This window comes from Carassius auratus, chromosome 14, assembly GCF_003368295.1.
Source record: "Carassius auratus strain Wakin chromosome 14, ASM336829v1, whole genome shotgun sequence".
Lineage (NCBI taxonomy): Eukaryota > Metazoa > Chordata > Actinopteri > Cypriniformes > Cyprinidae > Carassius > Carassius auratus.
Window position 1 is genome coordinate 20,523,349 of NC_039256.1, and position 21,276 is coordinate 20,544,624.

Sequence of the window (21,276 nt, forward strand, 5' to 3'; positions counted from 1 at the left end):
ATTTGTTTTGTTTTGATTTATTCTTACATTTATTATTTATTAATTTGTGCATAAATGGAGAGTAAGGACTGCTTCCCAACCAATTTGAAAGTTCAGTACTACTGCCAAAAAATGCAATGAAAATAAATGTCAGAGATGGTGAAAATACCATTGAGACTTGTCTTGGAGTACTTTTATGCTGTTGGATGTCCCTGATGTGGATATAAGCTGAGTGACTTGAGTGAATGTTCTTTAATTTATGCTATAGTTGATCTTACTGAAACTACAACATAAGGTGCTTGCTTGGTGAAGATGGTGTGCTTTAGCATATTGGGGACCAATGTCTGCCCAGAATGCTGTCTGTCCTTTGCCATGTCTCTCTTTCTGTCTCACACCCATCAAACCCAATCTACCTGAGGCCATCAGTACAAAAGTTCCCCATCAGCCTGTATGACAGATCTAACATACTCCAATGTTTTGTGCTTTTATCATCCTTTTCCCCTTCTCCCTTCCTCTTTATATTTCTCTCTTTTTGTCCCTTCCTATACCTTTGCTTTGCTCACCCACTCGGCTGCTTATGACGTTCCTTCCCTGCTGTCCCTGGCTGTGCACCACTGACTGTGTCCTTTACCAGAGTCTCACCTGTGTCCTCGTTCAGCATCTGCCAGTCCCATGCAGCCCTCGGCCCGTGGACCTCTACGCAGTCGCAGCAGCGATCGAAAGAAAGGCCCGCCTACTTCTGTGTCAGCAGATGCCATTTCCAGTATGACACAGGTGAGCAGATGATGCATGACAACTTCACATGATCCTGCAAAAATCAATTTAATGTGCTGATTTGGTGTTTTTTTTTTTTTTTTATCATCAGTGTTATAAAACATTAAATATTGAGGGTTCTTTGAGTAATAGAAAGTTAATTTATTTAAAATAGAATAGAACAGAAATCATTCTAATATGCATTTATTGAAGTTCTTTTTTTCTTTTTTGAGCAGCAAATCAGAATATTAGAATGATTCCTGAAGATTCATGTGACTGGAATAATGATGCTAAAATTCAGCTTTGAAATCATAGGAATAAAGTACATAAAAATAAAAAAAAATCTGATTAGTTATTTTAAATTGTACAAATATTTCAAAACATTACTGTTCTCACAGTTCTTTGGATCAAATAAATACAGACTTGGTGAGCAGAAGAGACTTCTAAAAAAAAAAACTATATGTATGTGTGTGTGTGTGTGTATATATATATATATATATATATAGATAGATAGATAGATAGATATTAGGGGTGTAACGATAATGCGTATTCGTATTCAACCGTTCGGTACGAGGCGTTCGGTTCGGTACGCAGTACGCACTATGTACCGAACGGTTCGTTAGACTAATTAATTATATTTGGGAAAAAAAATTTGTGAAATATAATGATATGCATTCAACAAGGTAGCCCAATAACCCAAACGACGTAACAGGCAACGCCCCTGACACCCCCGAAGAAGAAAAAAAACACCAACTTATATGTTTATGTTATGCTACTCAGTCAGGCGCTCGCTCACTCAGTATGCGCTGAAGGCTCGTTTAAAAAATGGCCAATGCGTTTAAAAGACCAGAAATAGAAAATCCTCCAATAACCAACAGGTCTGGTGTTTGGGTGCACTTTACCAATTGATCGGGGCATCCAAACAAACACGGAAATCAAAATGGACTACTGTGTCGGAATTTCCTGAGCAGTACGATACAATTAACAGGTCTGCACGTTATTAGATAGAAGAACTGTTATAAATAGAACGTATGAACGGGCAGTTTTGAAAACTCCACCTACTTTGCTCTTGGCATAGTGCAGCGCAAATCGCGTTGTATCTGAAGGGCAACGCTGAGCCCAGGGTCCAGCGCCGCACATACCGCGTCCTGTGTAAAAGACCCTTTGGCCATTTTGCGAGCGAGCACCTCTGTAGTGGAAAATGCAGGTTTTAAGAACATGCTTAATGTAATTGACCCCCGTTACAATATTCCTTCACGAGCCCATTTCAGCCAGACAGTAATTCCTGCTTTGTTCCAAAAAACATAAGCCCTATAGAGAACCAATTGAGTAAAAACACACTCAATATAAAGAGTTATAGAGTTCCATATAAAAGGTTACATCTTTGTATTTGTTCATAACTACTACAACAATATAACATTTTCATTTTTTTTTTAGAACCATAGAATATGGGTAAAGAATAGCTCCATCATTGTTCAGTGTAAAAAAAAATTCAAAATTTTTTAAAATCAAGGAAATTTATCTGCCAATTTTTTCTTTTTGCTGTATCTAAAACGTACCGAACCGAACCGTGACAGCAGTGAATCGTATCGAACCGAACCGTGAATTTTGTGAACTGTTACACCCCTAATATAAATATATAAATAAATAAATATATATATATATATATATATATATATATATATATATATATATATATATATATATATATATATATACATATATATATATATATACATATATATATATATATATATATATATATATACACATATATATATATATACACATATATATATATATACACATATATATATATATACACATATATATATATATATACACATATATATATATATATATATATACACATATATATATATATATACACATATATATATATACACATATATATATATACACATATATATATATATATATATATATATATATATATACATTTTATTTTAAAATAAATTGTATTTTATTTTCTAATAATTCAACGGCGCAGAGTCTATTATTCAGCTTATACTACAGTTAGGACATCGATCAGATGATATATTTAAAGGAATTCATCCTGTTTTTGTACTTAAATCGCTATTGTGAGTAGGATTATTTCTTCCGCATCTCATCCAATGCCTCTTTTGCTAGTACCAAAACGTAATTTTAAAGCTGGTTATGGAGGCTTGAGCCTTTGATAGCATTCTAATGCAGTTATTAAGGAAGTTATTAGAAAGAGAGCGAGAGAGACAGAGAACCAGTGAAAGATAAAGAAAGAGATAGAGAGAGAATTTGTGTGAATTAGGCTACCTGTGTGCGTCCCTAACAGTCTTCTGCAGCAGCGTCTCTAAACAGCACTGCTATAACATTGCTAGTAAGAAATGTCTTGTGTATTTACTTTCGGAAAATCGTCTGTCATGTTGTTTTTGTTAGTCCTTTACTATGTGAAGTGATATGCAACTGTAATGCAGTCAAGAGAGCTGCCTGGAACTACGTCCGCTGTGCGTTTCCCAGAAAATAATTGTACACCTCGGAACGTTCGTCAGCCAATCAGATTCAAGCATTCAATGGCCCCATAGTATAAATGTAAGTTATTATTTCCAGACCATCCATTATAATCTTAACAGAACTACAGTGTCTTGTGTGTTATTTGTGTCTTCCTTCGTTGAAATGCCTTAAAGGGGTCATATGATGCAATTTCAAGTTTTCCTTCCTCTTTGGAGTGTTACAAGCTGTTTGTGCATAGATGAGATCCCTAAAGTTGCAAAGACTAAAGTCTCAAACCCAAAAAGGTATTCTTTATAAAAGTTAAGGCTCATCCATGCCCACCTATGCTCATTTAAACACACCCCCACATGTCTACATCACTGTGTGGTAAGATTTGCTTGAGGTATTCACACGCTTGAGGTATTCGACCAATCACAATGCATTGGATAGCTGGCCAATCAGAGAACACCTCGCTTTTCAGAACGATGAGCTCTGTAAAAATCTATGCATTTCAGAAGGCGGGGCATAGAGGATCAACAATAATGGACAGTATGTAGAAAATAGTTTTTTTAACCTAAACCGCATAAACGCATTGCATTGCACTAAAGACCCAAAATAATGTTCTTTTTAGCAGCATCATATGACCCCTTTAAAACAATATGTACTCATTCAGACATTTCTATGTCCATATATTATGGTTTGCTTTGCAAAACAGCTTGGATTTATCCCTGACGTTAATCAGTGAGCTGTTCGTTCTGAATAACACTATCTGATCCAGGCTTAAGACCGCTTCAGCAACAACGTGTGCTGGAGAGACCGGGAACTAGGTTACATCAGTCGACCAAGTGCCAAACTGTTCTTTTCATACTGCTTTTGTGTGACAGATATCAGTACAAATAATGGCATTTAAACACATTTCAACTACAAAGGAGTGTGTTTAGCTGGAAACACTTGTTTTCACACACTTTCAATACTGAAAAATAGTCCAGTCTTATTAAAAACTTTCTATTTCACCAAATATTTGCATACCATTACCATTGTGCTGTTAGCTTAGCAAAACAAGGAAATGTAAAGCTACACTATCATTTCAAAGTTTGGGGTTGGGGTTTAAAACACTTTTGAATGAAATCTCATAAGCTTAACAAGGCTGCATTTGTTTTATGAAACAATTATTGTGAAATATTTCCATTTACAATAATTATTTTCTGTTATAGTGCATTTTTGAATGTAATTCCTGTGATGCAAAGCTGAATTTTCAGCATCATTACTCCAGTCTTCAGTGTCACATGATCCTTCAGAAATCATTCTAATGTGCTGAATTGTTGCTTGAGAAACATTTTTTATTATTATCACTGTTAAAAACTGGAAAATACAAAAACAGCATTTATTACAGAAATAGAAGAATTAGTATTCTAATAAATTATTATAAATATATTTACTTTCTTTACTACAGTGTGCTAGTCAGACCCCAAACTATGATTTATCTTTGGAGTTTTTAGGGGCATTTAGGCTCTTAACATGTCGAGTTTAAAATATTTTGCACTCTAACATAATCAGATCTGAACCAAATGTGACAGTATGATCCCTCATATATAGGCATATATATATATATAGAGAGAGAGGTTTAGAAATGCCCATTTCAGTGATTCATTCAGACACAGTTAATTTGAAACATTGCCCTACATATAATGAATGCTAAACGAGCTTGAGTGAGTGTCTCAAAGAGAAAGCGAACGAGAGCTTGCATTGTATAGTCACTGAAGGAATGTAAATTGAAACCGACATGTTTCCTTCTGGTGGTTATACTGTACTGTAGCTTCACCTGTGACTTGGCCTTACATCTCTCTATATCTGATCTGCCTGATTGTCATTTGGAGAGATATCTAGAGTTAGAGAAGAAAACACTGTGTGCTCACTGCTTGCTGCTTTGCTGTGATCATGTGGGGAAGGTTTCCTGTAATAGACATCTCCACATTTATGAGCCTGTCCTGCATTTAGTTCATGTGTCCAATTGACACCCTGAGCATGTGGACAGAAGATTAAAAATAGATTGAAAGGACATGTTTACCACAGTCTTTTTCAGATTGACAGCAGTAAAATCCCAGCTGCAATGGAGTGATATATATGGCTTGGATTACGCTGAACAGTGATTATCACTACATTACACTTTTGGATCAAAAAGAAGAGATCACATTGAAAATCTTGGATTCAGAATCTAGTCAGTTTTAGTGTTTTTTTTATTAATTTATAGAGTGGATGAGATGTGATCTCTCCTATTTTTGTTCTTTTTTTGCATTTGTAAAAGCAGAAAGGTGAGCCTGAGAAGCGCTTCACGTCACCAGTAGGAAAACGCCCTGCCTCGCCCTCCAATCGTCACCGATCCCCGTCTCCTTCTCCTGCTGCTAACACCACCACAAGAGCGCCCTCACCTGGAGCAGCCAAGTAAGACCCCTGAGACCAGGCTTAGCCTGCAGTGGTTTCACTCTAAAATGATAGTTTGATTTCAGACCTTTACAGTCTGCTGCTCAAATTGCATTTCCCATTGTCTATAGTACAAATGTGTGTAAGGCCATCTTCTTACTTCTCTTCTATGTTTGTGTCCTTTAGGCAGAGTCCTCGCTTCCGCCCTCCTTCCCCCAGCAGTGTGAAACAGCGGCCTCCATCCCCTCAACCCTCTGCCACATCCAAACCTCCACCCATCCAGAAACCTGCTCTCACCCCCACCGGCCCGCCTACCCTTCGCAAGAGGGACTCTAAGCCAAAGGATATGTCTCCCATGATGCCTGTCACCCCACAGTCTCCAGAAACCAGCACGCCCAGCCCAACACCCACACCCAAGACCAAAGAGGGTGAGCGAACACAAATAAAACAACATTTTGATGGTAATATCTGAGTTTCCATACTTTCCATGAAATACATGACAGTGCAAGGGAATTTCCATGTCTGACAATTTCCGTTGTGTACATCAATATAAATTTTAATTGACACTCACATATTTAAGTAGTTTGTGAGTGAAGGAAGTCATTCTCAGTGCTTCATAAAAAAGGGCAGGCACTCCTGAGTTCTTTTAACACTATTTGTTTTTTTCAGTTCCATGATTGGTGGAAATTTGTTTGCAGAATTTAGTTTTTTCCACCAGTAATTTCACTGTTAAACAAAATGTAGAAAATAGGTTAAAATGATATGATTTGGCAGCTTTAATGAAAGCATCTAGTAATAGGAAATAAGCTTTGAAAATGAGTCAGCTTTTTACTGCTTCCTGCCTTGCCAAATGTCTGGCCAAAACAAAGCCTTAGAACTACTACAGCAGCAAACCAGCACATTTTGTTTAATGAATGTCTTAAGATATCTACTAACAAGGTCAGATGCTTCTGGGTTTACTGAGTTTTTATACAGTGTGCAGGGTTATCCTTGAGACGCAGTACCCTCTGCTGAAAACAAATCTATTCTAATTTTACTTTGTGAATGAGACTTTCCAAGTCTTTCAATGCATTTTATTGTTTATTTTTATAGAAGTAATTCCTTAACTATAAATAACAGCAAATATAATGTTACTCTATGTAATGCATATGTGTTTACAGAATCCAGTTCCAAAGCTGTCGCAGGCTCTAACTCGGCTGCAGAGGCTTCTAAGATCCTGGCAGAGAACCGACGTCTAGCACGCGAGCAAAAAGAGAAAGAAGAGCAACTCCGCATACAGAAAGAAGAAGAGGAGAGGTGTGTTTATTTGATAAGCTTCAGTGTTGTGTTTCAGTGTCACATATAAGTATTATGACCTCTAAACCTACAATTACTCAGAAGAATAGGAACAAAAACACTGGCATTACTTTGTAGTTGTATTCTTGTTTTTCTTGTTTGTAAAAGCAGGTTTGTTATTCAGTCATTAAAGCTGGAGTGATCCTTAGCTTGCTGTGTTAAAACTATTTACTTTTGAAGTGCCAGAGGCCCTGAAGTGTCATGTCTCAACAGGCTGAGGAAAGAGGAGGAGAAGCGGCTGGCGGAGGAGGAGCGCTTGAGGCGTATAGAGGAGGAGAAGAGGCTTGCAGAGGAGAGGAAGAAAGAAGAGGAGAAGCAGGCTCTTATAGCAGAGGAGGAGAGACAGCGAATGGAGCTGGAGGAGCAGCAAAGACAGGTTGAGTTACAGAAAGAGGTGAGTTGAAAGTCTCCTTGCACAGAAACCCCAATAGAGCTGCTCTGTTTGAATAATTGACTCCTTGCACATTCAATGGCAGCGCGAGGAGGCTGAAGCAAAGGCCCAAGAGGAAGCAGAGAGGCAGCGTCAGGAGAGAGCACTCATTATGCAAAAGAACCAACAAGAGCGCATGGAGAGAAAGAAGGTAAAGGCCAACGCCATCACAAGACACTGACATTTACACAATTTGAATTTAAGTGAACAGCTATAGTTTAAAGAATCGTTGAAAGTTGCTTCAATGTTGTCTCCATCTGCAGAGAATTGAAGAAATTATGAAGAGAACCAGGAAAACGGACCAAATGGATTTTAAGGCAAGTTTACCGGCTTTAACTTTATAGCATATGGCTTATGTAGAATTGAGACATGATGTATCTGCTTGTTATGCATCATTTCGACTCCCAAGCAGTTACTTACGTTGAGTCTGCGTGTTCTCTCAGAGTAATGATGAGAGAGACATTCCTGATGAAGACGAAGAGGAGGCTGAGGACCAAATAAACTGTGAAAATGAGGGTCAGTTCATGCCAGAAATGGCAGAATGTTATTTTGTTGGCAACAACAGTGAGTTTCTGTGCAGCAGATGACTGATGGTCCACTGACAAGCAAGTGACAAGTTATAGGAGAATTGCTGAAATGAAGCTGAACACCTGTTTTACACAGTATTTACAAAAAAATTTACTAAGCAAATTCAAAAAGACCGCAAGATATAATCTCTCACCATATGTAACTTTCATCTGCACAATACTGGAAAAATTGACATTGCGATATTAAATGTTATAAATATTCAAATTTAGAGAATGAGGCTCTCGAGTCAGAGGAGAATTCCAAGGAGACAGAGCCATCAGACTCTCAGGAGCATCACTTATCTGTGGAGGAGCCGGTCACAGAGCAAGACGGGCCAGATGATAGTATGAACACACAAACAGATGTGGACAATAAAGAGAACAACAATGGACCCAGCACAGAGGATCCCTCGGTGGACAGGTACAAAAATGTCTTAATTTACTCTAGTTTCATGTGCGCTACTCTAGTGGTACATAAGTCACCTTTTATATTTGTGTTTTAATCTCCAGCAGCCCCCCTCCCAAGTCCTGTCTGATGGAGGGCTCAGAGTTTGTGAACGAAGACTCTAAAGTGAACCTGGTGCAAGGATTGAATGGCAAAGGAGGATCCTGGAGCTTCGAGGAGCTGATCGATCTGGGTGTTCATGCGAAGAACAAACCCCTGATGGACGATGGGGGCCCTGAAGGGCCTAGAATGGCCTTTGAAGAGAAAACCAGCTCAATTCATCCAGCCCAGCCCATTGAAGCCCTGTCTGGTAATGGCTTTTTACTCTCAAGTCATCTGAATGGTGTTTATATTGAATTGACCTCATGTTTCTCTTGTTTTCTCAGAGATGTGAATGCGCAGGTCTGTTTAAGGCCTGCTGAATATTGCACTCCGTGAGTCACGTCCAGCTGAGCCTCAGACTCGTCTGGACAGCCAGGGAAAGCACCCAGTGCCACACAGCCCCTGCAGATAATAGACGGATAAGGCAAGAGAAAATAAAGACAAGTTGGAAGTAACAAGCTAAAGAAACGCTTCAGGGTAAATGATTCCTTCAGTGTGCTTGCTTTGTTAATCAGCTCTACATCTTTATCATTTTGACATCAGGATTTGTTTTTTTTCCATACATTTCTTAAATGTTTTTTTTTTTTGTCTTTTAAATGTGGAGACAACTTATTTATTCATGCGGCTTCTTCACATTTAAATCGCTGTTGTCTCTTGACGGTTACCACGAGCACTTTTTTTTGCTAAATTCCAGGTGTTCACGTGGCACATACAAATTCGTTATAGCTTCAACTTTAGCGTTTTGTTGAATAATCTGGTTGGTCGAGTCAGTGTGAAGCATTTTGAAAAAGGAAACTCTCACATATCTTCTGCTGACATTGGTTCCAGTCACAGATATACTAATTAAACCCTGAGCCGAGCGCAGTAGTGTGACCCAATGTAGAAACATGAGGTTAGACGGGCTGCTAGTGCAGCAACTCTCCTTTTCTGATGTGCTTTAAATGTGACCTCAGGATATTTTCCTCTAAGCTTCTGTTCCTCCTCTCTAAAGGCATAAACATCACCACTGTATAGTGTTTAACACTATATCTCCTGTGCAACAACTTAAGCATTCCTGCTGTGTAACACTTGTAGATAGCAAATCTCACTCGAGAGGTTTCATTAAAACCGTTTACCAGACTGATTCTAATTAAAATGGAGTGCAAACATGTTTATACTGCCCTGAGCTCTGAGATTGAAGGATGATGGGGCTCAATGCAGAATGATGTAACACTTTTGTGGTTTTTATGTTCATTCCTGTTCTGTAGTAAATATCTGTATTGTTGATATCCTGTTCTCCCTGTACATAAATATGACTAGTTAGCAAATATCTAATTTAAGTGACCCTCAGTATGTCTGCATGAATCTATCTGCTACTATATTGCGTAACATAACACAGAGAATTACTGTAACTCTTACTTGCACACTTTCGGCATGTTTCTGTTCCCTGGAGTTTGAGGAAACATGTTCCAGTGGCTAAACTTGAATGATTTCATATTCTCCAATGCCTGAAGTCCCCTCAGGGTTGTAGTGTACTATCAGGTCCCGATGTTTCCTCGTGTATATACAGTTCCTGTTAGTTCTCACATCCATTCATGGCCTAAATAATCACAATAAATGTAGTTCCCTCTTTAAAAATGCATAAATATATATTTAAAGCGCAAGTAAACATAACTAAGTATTATATAATCAGTATTAAGCTGTCTGGCTTTACTTGTGGTTGGGAATAAGAACTAGGAAGCAAGTTAGTGTACTGTATAGTGTGGTACAGCACTGTACTGTAAGAAACGCTGTTGCTAATCTGACAGGCCAGATGTAACGAACTGTACACAGCAGCACTAGCACACGTTTTTGAAAGGAGGGTGAAGTGAGTTGGAAAAAAGAATGTGAACTGAGGGATACAAGCGAAGTCAAGAGGGGTATTTGGTGATGAAGCTGCTTTGAATTTGAACAGGGATGTTTGCAGAGAATCCATCAAGCATATTGCCTCTCATTGAGGTTGAGAATTGCGATGTACATTTGCAGCTAGAGGATTGAGGGGAGGTGTGATTTGGCATTTGACTGTTGGTCTCCATATGCTTGAAGGGTTCAGTTGGCTTTGTGTACTGTAGTTGTGTTTCCTTTAAAATGTTATTCACAGACCAGTTAAAGGCCGCGAAGCTTAAAGAAACCGTTGAGTTCGTGGTTAACTGACAAGTAAATTTTCCTTATTTGTATCATTCCATCCACATTTAGAAATACTGTAGACCCCTCAATACGTATTTAATGTTCTTCTATTATTTTATATGCAACCGCTTTCTGTGATTTTTATCTTTTGTTGTATATTAGTCACGTTCTTGCTTTAGGACTCAGTTTCTTAGACTCCAGTGGAAAAGTGTTCGCTGAGGTTAGAATTGACCAGCGCTCTTTGGCCTTTTATACTCATGACACTTCACATTTCCTAAATCGCTTCATGTTGTGGTGTAGCTGCTGCAGACCTAATCACTGAGGCGTGTGTATGTGTTAGTTGCGTTTGCTTTCGTAATACACGAACACAAGCCACTTTCAGACGAGTTTACTCCAATGCAGATGTTTCCACTAATGGGAGCTTTACAGCCCTTTGCGCTTTATACATCAGAACTAAAACTGCTCTTTAAGGTTGCTTACTCAATACAGGGCTAGAATAGGACGGTGCCTTAGATGCTGAATGAGCTGTATTTTATTAATACCTTAACGTGTCACGTGAGCTTACCTCGGCCATGACAATCACTCTCCTCGACCAGGGTCATGAATGAGATCTGCTTTTGTTAGAGCATTTTCTTGTCTTGAAATAGCCCTGACCACAAATTATATTTGTAAATATATCTAAAGTGTACTGGGAAAATATAAATTGTTAAAATAAAGTTTTGGAAAATTAAATGTTCAGAGTCATTTATTGTTTCACGTGCAGTGGTTTGAATATGTTCATCAGTTTGTCTCTTTTTATAAGTTGTATTAACAAAAAGACTTGCATAAAAACATTTCAAAGGAATTATCCTGAAACCAATCAAACATTTTTTCCACAAAGCAAAATTAGTTTACTTAATGCATTTTGCAATGCATGTTGTATTCCTATTGTAACATCACACAGTTTCACCATAGCATTGGGACAACTGAAGCTTAAAATGTATTGTTAGGTTTGTTAATGCAGCGATTGCATATATGACTGCAGTAATATGTTTTGCATAAGAAAAGCCCTTCATATAGCACTTATTATCTGCTCCAAGAACTTGATAAAAATAATCATAATCTTCCAGTGATTTATCAATGCAAACACCCTCACTGGTTTCTCTGAACTTGAACACTCAAAGCTTTGTGAGATTTCAACACGTCATTATTATTGTATATTAATTGTACATAAATCAGCTGTATCAGGCCCTCAGAGCTTTTTGGCGCAGTCAGGGCAGTAGATGTCATTTCCGTTAATGACAAAGCGTTTGTGGGCCATAGAGAGGGAGCATTTTTTGCAATTAAAGCAGTATTCGTGCCAGGTTTTGTCCTCGTAGTTCACCACGTTGGTTCCTTTGCCAAATCCTTGAACAGAAAGACAACAAGGTAAATATGGATTTTTAATTATTATAAGTAATGCGATTATTAGGGAAGCTTTCTATTCCTTCAAAGGGATAGTTCTCCCAAAAACATAAAATTCTGTCAATAATTACACGTCATTCCAAACCATAAGAACTTCTTCATCTTCAGAGCAATGTCCATGCTATCTTTCTGAACCTTGAACGTGTCAGAAAGCTCTCGGATTTCATCAAAAGTATTTTAATTTGTGTTCTGAATACGAATGAAGCTCTTACGGGTTTGGAACGACATGAAGGTGAGTAATTAACGGCCGCATTTTCATTTTTGGGTGAACAAACCCTTTAAAGTTTAATGTTTTTTGTAATTGTGGAGAAAAAAAAGAATGATACTGGGACAGATGCATGTTTGCAGATTATACCTGTAATGGGATTTTGACATCCAGAGCATTTCTTGGCCACATCAGACTTATAGCAGTTCACACAGTAGAACTGATCTTCATGGGCCGTGAAACGAGTTCCAGCCAGAGGTTTCTTGCATGTGTTACACACGAAGCACTCCGAGTGCCAAGGCTGGTTCTGATAGTTGATTCCACCGCTGCTAATGACCTGATTGTTGGGACAGATCAGACAAAAGTACAGCGGGTTCAGAACATGCCTTGTAGGAATGGTTAGATCTGGTCTTCTGAATTTGATTGTCTGTGTGTCGTTTCAAGAGGCGTTCTTTCAACCGACACAAGATGAGCAACAGTTAACTCTGCATTTACTTCATATATTATAAATACTATAAAAGATATACTATAAAGCAACATAGAGTTCTGTGTATACTAGACCATAGAAAAATAAGAACCCTTCAAACATCATGTTTACTTTAGCATATTGATTGCTGTTTCTCTGTAAAAATTTGCTAGCAATTGTAATAGTGAGAGTTTGTGTTCAGTGAGGCATTATGCATTAAACTGATTTTGTGGAGTGATCGAATAGACCGTTCAAAAGAACATATATTTGTGACCCTGGAGCACAAAACCAGTCTTAAGTGAGATTTCTACATTATATGAACGCTGAATAAATAAGCTTTCCATTGATGTATGGTTTACTAGGATCGTCCAATATTTGGCGGAGATACTAATATTAGCAAATCTGGAATCTGAGAGTACAAAAAAATCGAAGTACTGAGAAAATCGCCTTTGAAGTTGTCCAAATTAATTCTTACCCATGCATATTAATAATCAAAAAGTAAGTTTTGAAAGAAGAAAGAAATTTGGTATATTGCTAAAAATATACCCCAGGACTTAAAACTGGTTTTGTGGTCCAGGCTCACATTTATCAGAGATTCCTGAAAAACAAAATGCATCAAGGTTTTCATGTAAATATGAAGCACAACCGTTTTCAACATTGATACAATTATTACAGCAAATAGGCATCCATGAATGATTTCTGAAGGATCATGTGAAGAATGGAATGATGCTGAAAATTAAGCTAGGCATCAAAGGAATTAAATTACCCTAAAATATATTCAAACAGAAAACTGTTTCTTTAAATTGCTAAAATGTTTCACAACATTGCGTTTTGATTTGAATAAATGCAGCCTTGATGTACATAAGAGACTTTTTGGAAAAACATTCAAATCTTACCAACCCCAAATTCAAAGTTATTTGTTTGTCAAGTACATGTACAATAGTTTGCTTCAAAATTAATTTTGCAATTATGGCCGTCTGTGCATGCATTATGCCTGAATTTGTACTTCACTATACTGTACTGTAATAGCCGCAAACACTGAAGTTGCATTTCTGTTCCATCTATTGAGTTTTCTGACAGTAAAATCCTTCAGTATACTGTTAACTGACCTCCTTGCAGCGGGCACAGTGCTTGGCAAACTTCTTCTCATGGCAGGCAGTGCAGTACATCTCCTCACCCTTGGTCAGGAAGCTCTGGCTGCCGATTGGCTGCTTGCACTCAGAGCAGATGAAACACTCTTCATGCCAGACTTTATGCTTGTACTCCACATTCTTAGCTCCTATGGAGAAACACCAGAACGTTGCTGTCAGTTACAACACTCTGTGTGAGACATTTGATGTCGGAAAAAGGTGTTTTTGTGCACAAACCTGGAGTAATCACTTTGTAGCAGCCCTGGCAGCGAGGCGATCCGTCACGGTCTCCACACTTCCCACACATGATCTTGCCATCGTCCTTGGCAGCGAAAGGCTCATTGGCCAGCGGCTTGTAGCACTTGGCACAGCAGAAGCAGCCCTCGTGCCAGTGGCGGTTCTTATGGGTCAGCTCCTGGATAGAAAGCACCGTGAGATCTGCACAATGTAAAATGCTCTTTAAAATGATTTTTCTTCATTCATCACCACCCACCTTTGCATCAGCACCTATAGGCTTGCGACACTCGGCGCAGGTGTTGGCGCAGATCTTGTCGAAGCAGCGCACGCACACAGGCTTGTCATCTTTCTTGGCGTACTTCTTGCCCTGCAGGTTCTCTCTGCAGTAGAAGCAGTCGAAACGCTCGCTCATGGTGGAGCTCAGATAGCTGCGGGGGCCTGCAGGGACAAAACAAAGGCAAAATATAAAACTGACTGCAAAACCATACGTTTATAACGTGCAATATTATTTTTTTTTTTTTTTTTTGTAGTTTGAACTATTTGGTGGTTAAATTATTCATTCCCACTCTGCAAAAAAAAATAAAAAAAATCTTTCATTTAAAAAACTACACAGATATATTTGCTAAAATATTACATTTAGTTTTTATAAATATGTTTTTGTACCAATATATTACTGACATTTTTTCAATAAATGGAGGGTTTTTAAAATATAAAAAAATATATACAGTATTTATGTTGCCCTCTGTATATTTAAATCCAAGAAAAGTTATTCATTTATTTGTATTTTTTTATTTTATTTTTTTTATGGAAATGTATGTTTTGACCCTGAAATACATTTTGGTATATGATATAAACTGAATGACTAGATGAATGCGTGGTCTCTTCTGCTCCATTCCACACCTACTAACTGATTAAACTTTATAATGAGAACTGACCTGTACCAAAACAGAGAATATTGGAGCACTTTAACATTCATCATTTTGTTCTACAGTACTGATCCAGCAGAGACTACATGATTCTCTCTACTAAGTGCTACATGTTCTTATGTCTAGTGATTATTTTAATATCTCAAATCACCACAAGAGGACAGTATAACGCAATAACAGGAATCCGTGTTGTCTAAAGGGACTGATTTGATTGGGAGGGACTTTTAAAGGCATTTAAATTAGCTTCCGGAATTTCCTGTTTCGATGACAGATTATTGTTTTTTAAATACTCTTGAAATAATGGAGAGGCCGCATGGACAGCTACTCTTTTATATAGATCATAAAAAGTATTGCACTTAGCATTGATCAGCACATGTAGCCAATGTTTCGGACTTAAATTACCCAGTGTCCCTTGGGTTGCAAGATATTGTTAGGATGTTAAATGTTTTGGCTGCACGTCTGCATCTGTTGTAAACACAGCTTAGCAACTGCATGCCAAACAATCTAGAAAAGTCTGCTTGAAAAGCCAAAGGCCAAGTCTCCAGATGTGGCTACTAACACTTCACCTCTGATAGTGCCAAAGCTGAATTTTCTGGTCATTGATAAGTGAAGCTGTATTTTTAGAGTACAGAATCATTCTTACCAGTGGGATTTATCTCTGTCAAAATCCTATTGTTAGCCCTGAAGTAAATATAGCCGTCATTATGGAATACATTCTACTGATTTCATCAAAACGATAACATGATTCTTGAAACGAAACAGGACAGAAATGGAACCTGGGATTGAAAAAAAGAAGAGTTGAGCTGACATTCTAACATTTGATTCCAACGTTCCCAACAATGACGATTAATATTAGTGAATGATGTGACAGAAATAAAAGCCTTGACCTAAAATATTATAGTATATCCTAATATAAAACAAAATGCTGCAAAGAGAAGATAATCTGGGTGAAATTTCCAACACAACCGAATCTGTGAATAAAAAAAAAAAATTCTAGATTCAGAAAGTCTCTCCTCTGACTTCAGATGTACTGTATACAAGCATTAGTGTTGTGGCTTCCATGAACTGAAATATCAGTATGCTCAATCCTTAAGCCTTTTGGGAGACCGTCCATCAGCTGTTCATTTTAAACTCGCTCTGTCAAAGTCTTATCAAATTAACCACATTGTCCCAAAGCGAAGAGCAAATGCAGCTCAAACTATCAACGAGAGATCAAATTCAGCCATGCCGAGAACAGTAACCAAAAAAAGAGCATGTCCACATTAAAGCACATATTGATTGATTGCACTTATATTTGACACTAACAAAGAGAAAAGACTGATCGTGGAGAATTAGCTTGAGAATTTGTCTTGTGAATTCAGTTACATAGAAGAACACAGCTGCTACCTGAGCTCAACAACAAAATTACACAGATTTGGTACATTGGGTTACCTAATGGCTAGCTAAGATGGTCTGATACTGATATCGCACAGGCCTTCAAATAAGATGAATATTGATCTGTACTGGAAATATTAAACAAACTTTACCGGAAACCACTCCAGAAACATGCAAAACCAAGTAAGACACAGTAAAAACAGTAATATCTTGAAATAATATTACGATTTAAAATAACCGTTTTCTATTTTAATACATTTTAAAATGTAATTTATGATACAAAGCTGAATTTACAGCATTATTACTCCAGTTTTCAGTGTCACCATTCTAACATGCTGATTTCTTATTATCAATGTAAAAACAAAAAAAACAAACCAAACTCTTGAATAATAGAGTAAGTTCAGCTATAAACCATATCCAGCAAAAGAAGTGCCAAAGGATGCACAGCCATGGGCCGATCCACCGAAAGCTTTTCATGATTGTACATCTTTACCTGAGTGCCTGTGGAAAGTCATATCTGCTTTCAGGAAATACAGGAAAGCCTTGAGGAAATGGAAAGATGGATGGAGATAACCACACAGCCAAAAGTGTTACAGGGGAACTCCACTCTTCTCTTCAGAGTTATTTGTCATATATACAACCCCAGCTGCCCCCCAGTTGCCCACCACACCCATTGCCTGTCCTCCCAAACCCAACAATCCCAACAAAAGCATCAGCTGTCCTCTCCATGTTAGGCTATGCTGCAAAAGATAAGTGAAGAGGGGGGGAGTCAGAGAGACGGGAATGAATTCATCTGAATTCCTTGCTTGTGACATCTGAGAGCAGAATAAAGGAATTTACAGCCTTTCATTGGTTCTGGTGGATAGGAGAGGATTAGTAAATTAAGGGCCATTCCAGGACTTTATAAGTTCACCTAGAACTACTTTATTTATCAGCGCTTATATTGTGAAATTAACTTTGTATTGCTTTTGGCTCGTCTGTTTAAACAATAGTTGCAATAAAAGGAAAGTGGACACTAAAAGATTTGTTGCTTCTCAAATGCCACGTTTCAAGGGTTTTAAGAGGACGCTATCACACAACAAGTTTAACTGTACTCAGATGCCACTATGAACTGGACTTTTGACTATTTATGCTAAACAGTGTTTTTAATAAAACCGAGCTCTGTTCACAATGGTTTATTTTTGTCATGTATAAAGAAAACTATGCTTCATTTGCACCCAACCAGATTCCTGTAGTGACTTACAAATATGTATGACATTATACAAAAGCACAATAAAGATTACAGGCATCTCAGTTTGCAGAGTTGAGGAAAGGCTACAGGAACAAATGACTGAAGCCATCTGAACTCATCCACAAATCTCATCTCATCGAGAAAATCAGCTTCGCAGGACTTCTGGACACATTATTCACATCAAACTGCTGAGTATTTTTTTTTTTTATCACTGGCATACACAACTGCCTTGATACTTCCACTTCAAATATATTTTGAAAACTATTGAGTCCTGAGAGCAGTGATTCTATCATCATTTGGTTGTAAATAGCACTTTGAGGTTCCGTCTGGATATTTTTAAATGTGACTTTTAAGAACCTCTATATTTTAGCAGATGCATGAGGTTTAGAGATATGTGTTTTTGTTTGTCTGGATGAAATGTCGAAGAAATGACTGATTGGTGGTCAGTGTTGACCCATTGTGGACAATGTAAACAGATCCACCTGTCCTCGTGGGAGGCCTGAAATAGCGATCTGGCATCAAACAGCTCCCTCTCATCCCTTATCTAAACCCTGCTAGAGAGCAGATCACAGCTGAAGGCCTGATACAGGAATCTGCAGACTGTTGGCAGCTTGTTAAGAGGATGAGGAAGGTACTAACATAAGAGTGGGTCAGTGTTGATGTGAAGGAAAACATTTGATGTAGGCTCTTGTTTATATGGATATGATGCATTCATTGAAGAATGTGAGGTAACAACTGGTAACAATACATTGGAGGTGTGGGGCAGTTTGGAAAACAACAGCACTATTATGGCTCATAAAAGTGAATTCATTTTATCTCTCGCCAGAGATCTTTCAGCTTACCAATGTTACTTGGATGCAGGCATCTATTAAATCTATTCCATTAGGAATGAACCAAGTAACCAAAATAGGCAGCTCCGCTTTCAGATTTTCCAGGAATGTGTCTTAAAAGCCTGTCAGTTACGATAATAAATCCAGCCAATTTACCACAATACTATTCACAGAGCAGTGACTCATCTGATGCCCGTCCAGAGCTCACACAGTTAGGGGACGTGACAACACGTGTGCGGTAGGTCAACATACCAGTGTTTTCCATCTCAACAACAAGTACTTATTAAAACATTTTTAATTAAGTGTTTAGCCAAATATTTTCTTACATGTAAACACATGCAATCTTGAGCCAGTTTAACTTTAGGGTCCAAATTGCTTTTGTTGACAGAGAAGTCAAGTCCACAAATGATTATTACTGAGAATGTTGAGAGATTTCATGGCTCTATGGTCAAAGTTGTGGAACCTTAACCTCTCACCGTGTTAATAAAACATGAAAACTCTGATTAACAGCAGAATTTGCTCATATCTAAGTGTCATGTAAATTTATATAACGATACTCTGGTTTCTTAAAATCTAAATAAAGGCTGGAATACACTACACAACTCAAAAAATGTCTTCTTTTGATAGTCACATTGGATAAAAATGTCTGCTAAATGACATTGTTATTGTGTCTCTGTCTGACTCATAAACCATGACCTGGAGGTGGACATTTTTATAATTATACTAAAAATACTTGAACTCACTAAACAAAGTATAAACTATCAATCAGACAGCAAAAGGCATGCAGTAGACAGGTTGTCCAGCAAAGTGTTCATCATGTAGGTAATTTAGAGGTCTTTGTTTACATGTACACACAGTGGGGTTAATATATATGTTTACAGTTTAACTTGAAGTGTGTCACCAGTCATTAATGGAGGACAGGAGAGATGTGGCGCCCCCAGTGCCCCGCAGTCTACAGAGCCCCTCATTTCCTAATTAGGACCTCCAAAGAAAAGGTTGTGTTTTAGACATATACACACTACCTAGTGGATTACAAAAATGTGTTGTTGAGACTAAGAGATGAAGGGTTTCAGTAACCGAAAAAACTTTGTCCTTATATGGCAGGACGGTTTCTACTGACACAAACATTCTGTAAAGCCACTTTACTTCTGCTGCTTTCAGCCATTTTTAACCTGTTATGTGCGTACAGTGTATAAGATGCACAAGTCAGATGGAAATAAGAAATGTTTTCAAAGGAAAAACAGCCACATTATCCTTAAAAAAAAAAAAAAAAAAGATTTAACAAAATATAAATAATATTTTTAGTGGTTTTGTTTAGAAGTCAGTTACTTCAATCAGAATTTGGAATCAATCTTAAAGGGATAGTTAACCCAAAAATGTAAATTCTGTCATCATTTACTATCATTGAACTATCCCTTTAAACTAACCTATGTGATTATAATACAAATAAGAATCCTTGAAGAATGAAATGATATCCTGCTGGATAAACTGAAATTCTGAACAAAATCTAAATAATAATAACAACAACAACAATAATAATTTGTCTATTCAGCAGGAGTTTTTTCCTGAAGGACTTTGATCCCAGTAAGAATTACAATAGCATTCCTGACTCTCAGAAAAATTCATGGGACAAACTCCATTAAATGTCTTAAATCTTGGATTAAATTAAATCGTCATTATTTATACAGATTTTGTGTAAACTCACCCTAAACACCATGAAAACATAAATGCTACATATTCTAAAGTTTGTGAAGTCTACCTGTTACATATTTCAGGAGAAAAATAATTTGGTATATACATGGTAATTTACTCTTCAGACATTTCATACGATCAGCTATTACTTATAATAAATACATGCATTTCTATTAGAAAAAATGATGCATCTATCTTCCATTATCCCTAGATCACACTTACCAGTGCGCACTGAGCAGTGTGAGTCGCAGCTGTCTGCAGCGGTGATGAGAGACGGTCTCCTCTTCCTCTGATGGATCACTGAGCTTAAAAACATCCACAAGGGGGGGTGAAAGAAAAAAATCAGGATGTGATCCAAATATTTGGAGTTCATATCAACAGTGACATCAGACTGGAATTCGCTTTTTGTGCTTAACCAATTGTGTATAAAAGCCCAAAGAGAAAATAGATATTTAAGTGAGTTGTTATAAATAATCATTCTGCATGTTTAGTGATTCATTCAGAATAAATATGAAATATTCTACAGCTCAGAAGTTCAGAATTGGTCGCTTCAGATGCTTTATTCTAGTAGAACATATTCCATACAAGCCTGCTGGACATGAGAAACCACAGACAACAAAGATTTCATAGTTTTCAGAGATGATCCAGTGTTTTTCTACTGAACATTGTCAAAAATTCCTCAACGGCATTAATGGTTCCAATGAGAATCTTTAACATCCATCAAAGCTTTACATTCCACAACAGGTTCTATATCAAGGACAACGCTTCTTTAGATTCTAAGAACTGTTCACTGAAATGTTTTTGGGGATCTATAAATGGTTCAGGGTAAGATCCTGAACACTTGTGTGATATATACAGTGTTGTGGATTTAACAGAGCACTACTGAGGGCACAAATATCACCACCTTTAAACAACCTCCAGCTTGTCATCAGTTCCTGAAGAACAGAAGCTATGAAGGGCACATCTATGCTTATTTATGTCCTTTGGCACTAGAGACTGAGCCAAACAATCCCCTTCTGCCATATGCAAGGTTTGTTTAGTAAAGACGGGGGGGGGGGGGGGGGGGGGGGGGTTGTTAC

At 37.6% G+C, this 21,276-nt stretch overlaps 2 protein-coding genes across 20 annotated transcripts in view; one reads left to right on the forward strand and one right to left on the reverse strand.

Moving 5' to 3' along the window:
• The window catches only part of map7d3 (MAP7 domain containing 3), a 31,521-nt gene extending 20,131 nt beyond the window's left edge, over positions 1–11,390 (forward strand). For 8 of the 18 annotated variants that reach the window (XM_026280598.1, XM_026280605.1, XM_026280608.1 and 5 more), the window contains 11 exons: positions 614–753; positions 5,525–5,661; positions 5,827–6,068; positions 6,801–6,936; positions 7,189–7,369; positions 7,452–7,556; positions 7,669–7,722; positions 7,849–7,921; positions 8,203–8,392; positions 8,482–8,726; positions 8,803–11,390. In XM_026280598.1, the coding sequence (XP_026136383.1) occupies positions 614–753; positions 5,525–5,661; positions 5,827–6,068; positions 6,801–6,936; positions 7,189–7,369; positions 7,452–7,556; positions 7,669–7,722; positions 7,849–7,921; positions 8,203–8,392; positions 8,482–8,726; positions 8,803–8,810 (1,511 nt within the window). In that variant the 3' untranslated portion in view covers positions 8,811–11,390. The remainder of the gene's footprint in view (positions 1–613; positions 754–5,524; positions 5,662–5,826; positions 6,069–6,800; positions 6,937–7,188; positions 7,370–7,451; positions 7,557–7,668; positions 7,723–7,848; positions 7,922–8,202; positions 8,393–8,481; positions 8,727–8,802) is intronic. The other 10 variants (XM_026280601.1, XM_026280606.1, XM_026280609.1 and 7 more) reach the window with 4 other exon arrangements.
• On the reverse strand, positions 11,391–20,520 carry LOC113113973 (four and a half LIM domains protein 1-like). Of its 2 annotated transcripts, none has more exons than XM_026280618.1 (6): positions 20,420–20,520; positions 14,401–14,582; positions 14,145–14,322; positions 13,887–14,056; positions 12,462–12,648; positions 11,391–12,049 (listed from the first exon to the last, which is right to left on the reverse strand). In XM_026280618.1, the coding sequence occupies exons 1-6, from the start codon at positions 20,511–20,513 to the stop codon at positions 11,895–11,897; spliced, it is 966 nt and encodes a 321-aa protein (XP_026136403.1). In that variant the 5' UTR covers positions 20,514–20,520; the 3' UTR covers positions 11,391–11,894. The 2 variants fall into 2 exon arrangements, with proteins under 2 accessions (XP_026136403.1, XP_026136404.1); XM_026280619.1 differs by lacking the exon at positions 20,420–20,520 and adding an exon at positions 16,938–17,088.
• Positions 20,521–21,276: the final 756 nt, after the last annotated feature.

Coding starts and splice junctions, on each gene's coding strand:
- LOC113113973 (XM_026280618.1), bottom strand. CDS start 20,513: ATGTTTTTAAGCTCAGTGATCCATCAGAGGAAGAGGAGACCGTCTCTC. Junction 14,583..20,419: donor ACACTGCTCAGTGCGCACTG/GTAAGTGTGATC, acceptor TTGTCCCTGCAG/GCCCCCGCAGCTATCTGAGC. Junction 12,649..13,886: donor ACTGTGCCCGCTGCAAGGAG/GTCAGTTAACAG, acceptor CCCAACAATCAG/GTCATTAGCAGCGGTGGAAT.